The 7,712-nt window shown below is 42.0% G+C and overlaps 1 protein-coding gene across 1 annotated transcript in view; it reads right to left on the bottom strand.

The window, feature by feature from the left end:
• Positions 1 to 1,823: 1,823 nt before the first annotated feature.
• The window catches only part of cd109 (CD109 molecule), a 34,321-nt gene continuing 28,432 nt past the window's right edge, over positions 1,824 to 7,712 (bottom strand). The window contains exons 30-33 of the mRNA XM_039782818.1: positions 5,919 to 6,052; positions 3,886 to 4,042; positions 3,700 to 3,802; positions 1,824 to 2,850 (exon numbers count right to left, since the gene is read on the bottom strand). Of these exons, the coding sequence (XP_039638752.1) occupies positions 2,651 to 2,850; positions 3,700 to 3,802; positions 3,886 to 4,042; positions 5,919 to 6,052 (594 nt within the window). The 3' untranslated portion in view covers positions 1,824 to 2,650. The remainder of the gene's footprint in view (positions 2,851 to 3,699; positions 3,803 to 3,885; positions 4,043 to 5,918; positions 6,053 to 7,712) is intronic.

Genomic DNA, 7,712 nt, shown 5'->3' with positions numbered 1-7,712 from the left:
CTGTAGCAAGCATCTCAATATCACTAACGCTATCCACATTTATATTTAGCGAAAACAAATGATATATCCAGCTACAAAAAAGCCTAAAACTTGGAAGTTAGAACTGAAGTACAAAGAGGCGTTGCTATGGAGATGATACACTGTCTTGTCTCTCGAGGTAATTGGTACGGGTACGAGAAGTCGCCACCTAACAAGAAACATAACGTAAATATGTGTCATTATAAGCTGCTTGCACATTCGACCTATACAGCTGTTTTCTGGGTGAGGACAGTTTGGTTTTACAATAGTGTCATTGTAATGATCTTTTTGTATATAAAGTTGTTTTGCTTTGGAGTATTTCTGTACCCTAGTGGTAAAAAATATACTTCTTGCAACTTTAAAACAAACAGGACGCATCTCTTCATTATGAAAGATTAAGAATCAAACACAGTTAATAGGTGAGCTGTTTCCAGCCTGTTTCTTTGCCCCAAGCAAAATATGGTCCAATATGACCCGTTTTCAAAGTTTCTAAATCAGACATTTGGGTTTTCTTTTAATCAAATTGCCCCAAAATAACGTGGATGGTTCCATAAAACTGTCTTCACAAGTGAAATTAAGGATTACTTTCATTGCATTTTGGGTGTTTCATTCAATTTCATAGCATTAGTCCTGACTAAACTTTGACAGATCTGGGATTATCCATTACCTTCATTCCTCTGATCTTAACTTTTAGTCAAAATCATTCATAATTTCTGCATTTAACACAGAAATTAGGTAATTTCATATAAATTAGATTTATTAACCAGGAATTCCAAAAACAAGTGAAAAACTAGTGTTAATAAGATGGTATTAGTGGTGAATATAGCCTACTGGTATTAATGGGAAAGAAGTGACAACAATTTTTAAATAAGCGCCAAAAATAACTGTCTATTTTGACCCAGGAGGAAGGTACACACCATTTCCAACTTAATATAAGCTACACTAGTCTGTTGTACAGTGTGATGATGATACAATGATCCCAAACTGTGTGGGAAAGGCGAGCTGCGGGGCGTTGTGCACCGCGACTGGAGGTCAGCAGTAATGAGGTAGAACACGTGAGGGCCGTAAAACGCCCGAGGGCAGAGAAATGCCGGCGGTATCGATCCCACCTGTTCCTCCCGTCCACATGTGGGTGAAATATTCCCGTCTCAGCTTGCCGTTTCTCCAAACTGGAAAGTTCAAGCTGTCCATCATCGCGGGATCTTTTGAAGTCGTCGTTAACGTTCATGCCCCCATCGCCATGATTGTCGAAAGGGATTTATTGCGCCTCGGTACCACGAGGCAGCATACCTGCTTTAGTATGCAGATTTATGGGAGGTGTTCCTGTCGGGCTCCTGCTCGTGTTTGGTCGTTCGTTTGGTCACAGTCTGAGTAAAGTGACTCCGAGGTCACTGTGCACTGAGTAAATCTTTCCTATTGATTGTTTGGGGTTTTTTACACCGTGAGGAGGCCACTGTCCTCAGTCACAGCTGGTTCTCCTCCCGGGTCAGGACCCTGCCAAGGATCACAGAGAGGCTTAAAGCGGGTTACAGGATGAATTTACGTGAAATATGTGTCTCATATACGAAAAAAAAAAAAAAGAGGTCTTTTGTATCCAAGGAGGTCACGTTTTCAGTCCTGTTTCCATGTGTTTAAGAAGTCCTGTTTGAGTAATTATTAGATTTATGAGTTTGAAGTAGAGATGTTCCAATAGCGATACCAGTATCAGAAAAGCCTCCGATACCGACTAAAATGCTGGTATCGTTATCGTAAAGTACTGGAGTTACCTCGTAATTTAGCCCCGAAGAAAATCTACTTGAAAGTAGTTTATTGATGTTCTTTTTCAGTTATGACTGACTGTCAAACTGGATAATAAAATAAAGTTCTACAGCATTCATTGTATGTGTTTGGGTTTATCCTGAGCCAGGCCGAACAACAAAGATGGAAATCATATCACATCTATACAGGGATAGTAATACACATCATACATATCTTCAGTTTGAAGGCTTAACAGACACCTAAACTCCGACGAAGAGTTTCTAAAACTACAAGACAGGATTTTACAACTCTGGATTTCCCCCTTTCACACTGCAGACTACTCTACCAGGAGTGTGTGCTTGCACGTACAGTATTTGATTGGCCAACACAGTGCATTTCTGAATGTTGTTGCATTGGGTTACAGCAAAACTTCTATTCATCTTGTTTTTTTCCTAAAACGTGGCAGAAGACACAAAAAGATGTAACAGAAAGAAGAAACTTAACAGAAAATCTTGGATATACAAATTTAACAGAAATATACACTGTATGTACTTAAAGTGTCCAATAACTTCGTTGTGCACTTAAACATAAATCATATTTTAATGAATGCAAGGTGGCAGGCAGAATAAACAGTGAAATCAGAAGGTCACATATGATAAAAGAGTATTCATGTAGATCTCCCTGGATATGCATGTGTGTACCAATAATAAATGTTCCCATGAGACAAAAACATTGAGCTCAGCAGTATTTAGCGGCTGTGTTCAAATGCAAAGTGAATAATTCAAGTTATAACACGATGATATACGACTAAAGCAAATGCATTGAAAAACAAACATGTCACATAATGTATGTAATCATTATACATCTGCAAATGCTGAACATCTGTTGGACTTATTTACATGATGGTGATGATGAGGAGGAGGAGGAGCAGAGCCGGGGTTAACCCCCGCATCGGGACGTTCTGGCTGCTGTGTGACATCACGCTGGTGTCAGAATAGTCGTCGTGTCCGCACTGACTGCAGTCGCCGCCGCAGAAGGAGCAGGCGGACATCTCGCTCCTCCACTCCGACGTGTACGTCCTCACTGTCCTCCGTCCTGTCAGAGAGAGGGGGGGGGGGGACAGGTCAGAGGTCAGAGGTTCAACATCATCTTGTGTATACAGGACCAGGACTAAAAACCCCAAAACTCTGCAGTCAGCCTCACTAACAAGGCCCCGGACCCCCACTGACTCTTAAACACCCCCACCACCCCCCCATCCCTAATATTGCACATATTATATATTCTTTGCAAATTCTGCACTCAACCCATTCAGCCTCTTTTTTTTCATGCAATAGTTATTTCTTATGTATATATTTGTTTTTCTGTATTTATTGTTTTATTTTATATTCATGTTTAATATCTTTGCTGGTGTGTTTATGTATGCACCTTTCAACAAGGCACTTTACACATAAGTATACTTACTGTTGCAATACAACTTTTTCTGATTCTGATTCTGATTTCTACTCATTTTCAGGCATGTCTATGCTGGTTAACTGTTTATTTTATTTTGCTTATTTGTGAACTAATTTACTAGATTTATTTTATTTTCAGTGGCGGTTCTGTCTACATCTGTCCTGTTAATTAAAGGCCAAAATGCTCAAAACATAATCTTCAAAAAAAAGTGTGAGATAAAAGCAACGAAACCTGGAAAACGAAGAATATAAGAAAAAAAAAATGCTAAGCTGTGTTTTTAATGTATTAGAATTCTTCTTCTTATTATTTTTTTTATTGTTATTACACATAAGTAAATAAATACATGAAAACTTGAACCTAACCTCGAAAACAAGTGGTAGTAGTGTGTGTGTGTGTGTGTGTGTCTGTGTGTGTCAGTGTGTGTGTGTGTGTGGTAGTAGTAAATCAAACCATATGAAAACTACAAATGGAGATGATTGTGAAACTTCTTACTTGGTTCATAATAATCATAGATGACAACACTGGCCCCCTGGACTTTGGCGACTTTAAACTCCACGACCAGCGGAATCCGCACACACATCTCCTCCGTCGTCACCTGGAGACACATTCACACGTTTTAGTCTTTGACCCGAGTCAGACCGAGCGCCTGTGGTCCGGGATGTTTTCAGCCGAGCTTACAGAGTCCAGGTACAGGATGACTTTCCCCGGCACCGTCTCCACTTTCTTGATGACGTGGTCGATGGGTACGCCGTCCTGCAGCAGGCTGAAGCCGCTCAGCAGACCCACCTCCATGATGGCCATGCCCGTCGCCACCAGACCCTGATCCTCTGACAGACTGTAGGACAACGTTATACAACCAAATTCCATCAGTTCAAAAACATAGGGAACATTTAAAGTGCTCATATTATGCTTTTTGGCTTTTTCCCTTTCCTTTATTGTGTTATATATCTTTGTTGTGCACGTTATAGGTTAACAAAGTGAAAAAGCCCAAAGTCCCCCCCCAAAGGGACTTACCATCTCCAACAGAACACTGTTCACCAACTGCTCCAAACAGCTCTATTGTAGTCCAGCCTTTACTTCAGAGACAGACGTGGTCACTTTGGAACACACGTTATAATGCTCACCTAGCTGCTAGCGTAGCACTCCCTCATACTCTGCTTCTGACTGGCTAGTAGTCCTTACCTAGGTACTGTCAGGGCACGCCCTCATGCTCTGCTTCTGACTGGCTAGTAGTCCTTACCTAGGTACTGTCAGGGCACTCCCTCATACTCTGCTTCTGACTGGCTAGTAGTCCTTACCTAGGTACTGTCAGGGCACGCCCTCATACTCTGCTTCTGACTGGCTAGTAGTCCTTACCTAGGTACTGTCAGGGCACGCCCTCATGCTCTGCTTCTGACTGGCTAGTAGTCCTTACCTAGCTACTGTCAGGGCACGCCCTCATGCTCTGCTTCTGACTGGCTAGTAGTCCTTACCTAGGTACTGTCAGGACACGCCCTTATACTCTGCTTCTGACTGGCTAGTAGTCCTTACCTAGGTACTGTCAGGGCACGCCCTCATACTCTGCTTCTGACTGGCTAGTAGTCCTTACCTAGGTACTGTCAGGGCACGCCCTCATGCTCTGCTTCTGACTGGCTAGTAGTCCTTACCTAGCTACTGTCAGGACACGCCCTCATACTCTGCTTCTGACTGGCTAGTAGTCCTTACCTAGCTACTGTCAGGGCACGCCCTCATACTCTGCTTCTGACTGGCTAGTAGTCCTTACCTAGGTACTGTCAGGGCACGCCCTCATGCTCTGCTTCTGACTGGCTAGTAGTCCTTACCTAGCTACTGTCAGGACACGCCCTCATACTCTGCTTCTGACTGGCTAGTAGTCCTTACCTAGCTATTGAGCATGTGCGACTACCCAACAAAGATGGAACAGAAGTGAGATGTCTCACTCTGTAGCTAAAACAGAGAGCTCAACACACAGGGTGAAAAGAGGAGCTGCAGCAATGTGCAGTACAACAAAAATATGGTGATTTTTGAAAATTAAACCATGTAAACCTATTCTGATATAACCTCTACATACAATTATGAACCTGAAAATGAGCATAATATGAGCACTTTCAGTTATCAGTAGGGATGTAACAATAACTAGGGCTGCAAGATATGAGAAAAATATGCGATAGTATAGATAGATAATGACAGTACTTGCGATAAATAAACAGCTTTTAAAGTGTGTCCCAGCCTTTAGCGTTGTGTTTATTGCGCCAGTTGATATTGCAATAACGACAGAAAAAACATATATTCTGCAGCTCTAGTAACAATGCATCCGATTGCAATTGCAATGCATTGTTACTAGAGCTGCAGAATGTTTTTTTTTTTTTAAATCAATTTAAAAAAAAAAGAAAAAAATCTATTACAAATTTAAAAGCATTTTGCAACAATGTACGAGCTGCCTGATTTGACAGAGTAAAAAGCAAATGCATCATGAAGTGAATTCTTTCATACCAGAATATGAGTACTTTTTTTTTCTCAGTGAATGGATATTTACACACTAACTGTTTTCACCGTGTAATCTTGTTCTCAGAATCCCATCTGGTGTTCACATTGTGCTTTATTGTTTTGTAAAGCGGCGTAATGAAAAGTTTGACCGATATCCCACCGCGTGCTGTTGATTGTTATGCTATTGTTAGGTTATGTAATGTGGAGAGAGAGAGAAACCTGCTCACCGGCTGCAGATGTACAGATGCGAGACCATCTCCGTGTCAAACAGCTCGACGTCCAGATCAAAGGCCTCGTGCTCGCCGGCGTCTCGCCGCCTCCTCGCCAGCCCCTCGTTCCTGATGTTGTAAAACACGTTCAGCTGAGGCGGAGGCAGAGGTGCGTTCACGGGAAGGAAAAATCAAATGGTTTTCAACAAGGACTGAGCATCTTAAACCCCTTTGAAAATCTCTGAGTTGCTGTGCTGTAGTGTTGACGAACTGACCGAAGAGCCGGTTAATTAACCCGAGTCGTGTCACTGAACCGGGAGAATCGAGTGCCGTACGTCAATGAACCGACTCACTCATGGTTTTTTTACCTCCTTCGTGCCGTTGTGTGTAGCTGGTATTCTTCTGCTACTGTGTGTGTAGTAATCTAGCTCATTAGCGCCTCCACTGGAGTGGTGGTGGTAGAATCAATCAGGAAATGAGCTACCTGAGGAGACCGCGCACCAGGCTACTGAACGAGACCGAATGTAACCGAGCAACCGCTCGAGTCTAATGCAATCAAGCGGTGTCTTGGTTCTCGGCAAGTTTGAGTTATTAACCAAGCCTTGTTTCTGGTGCATCTTAGATGATTGTGTTCATGGCAATTCACACATTATCGATGGGGACAGTTAAATGTTAGAGAAGTGAATGTTACTACATGGTAGGTAGGTTGTCACGAGGCAGCCCGGTCTCATGGCAGTTCGTGATATGGTCACGTTATTGAATCTATTGAGTCGTGAACAGGACACGTAAATGTTGTTTTTTTCGTGTGGCGATTACGAATTTTCAGAACAGAACATATTGTCTGCATTAGAGCTAAAAAGATGAATCGATTAGTTGTCAGCTAGGAAATTGATCACCAACTACTCGCCATTTTCATAATCGATCAATCGGTTTGAGACATTTTTTATAAAAAAATAAATAAAAAGAATTCGACAAACAATTTCTCTGATTCCAGCTTGTTAAATGTGAATATGTTCTAGTTTCTTCTCTCCTCTGGGACAGTAAACTGAATATCTTTGAGTTGTGGACAAAACAAGACATTAGAGGACGTCATCTTGGGCTAACAGCTAACACTGATCCACATTTTCTGATATTTTAGAGACCAAACAACTAATGGTGGATTTCTGAGGACTATGGTTAACTGCTCCTCAGATCTCTGCAGGGTAAATCCAGACAGCTAGCTAGACTATCTGTCCAATCTGAGTTTTCTGTTGCAACTAACTACTTTTGAACATACACATGTTCCACCAAAACAAGTTCCTTCCTGAGGCTATTTTGCAGAGGCTCCGTGTGGAGGTTTGCGCCACCCATGACGATTGTGATTGGTTTAACTCTTGTGTTGTCTTCCTTCGACCATGCAACTTAGTTTTTCTAGGTCAAAATTTAAAATGAAAACTTTTTTTTTGGTTAAAAGAAACCCAAATTTCTGAAAGGCCTATAGAAACTTTTTGAAAATAGGTCAAATTTGACCCGAGGACAACAGGAGGGTTAAAAAAATGCCAATAAACCAGAGCATATTTTTCTCCCATCCCGGAATGCTGTGTGGACTAGCCAGACCCTCCTCTGCAGCGCCGCAGTGGAGGAGGGTCTGGCTATGCGAGACTACTTCTCTCCGTGCCCGTCCCGCCTCCGCTTTCCTCTGCACTCTAATTGGACACTTCTCTTTTCTCATCTCAGACTCACTTTTGCGAAAATAGTTCACCGAAATGTGTTTTATGCGAGAAATATGCTAGTTGCTTTTCATTTAATTTCATTTCAGATTGTCAACGGTCA

Source organism: Perca fluviatilis, chromosome 18 (genome assembly GCF_010015445.1).
Source record: "Perca fluviatilis chromosome 18, GENO_Pfluv_1.0, whole genome shotgun sequence".
In the NCBI taxonomy this organism is placed as follows: domain Eukaryota; kingdom Metazoa; phylum Chordata; class Actinopteri; order Perciformes; family Percidae; genus Perca; species Perca fluviatilis.
This window is presented reverse-complemented; position numbering and strand designations above follow the sequence as displayed.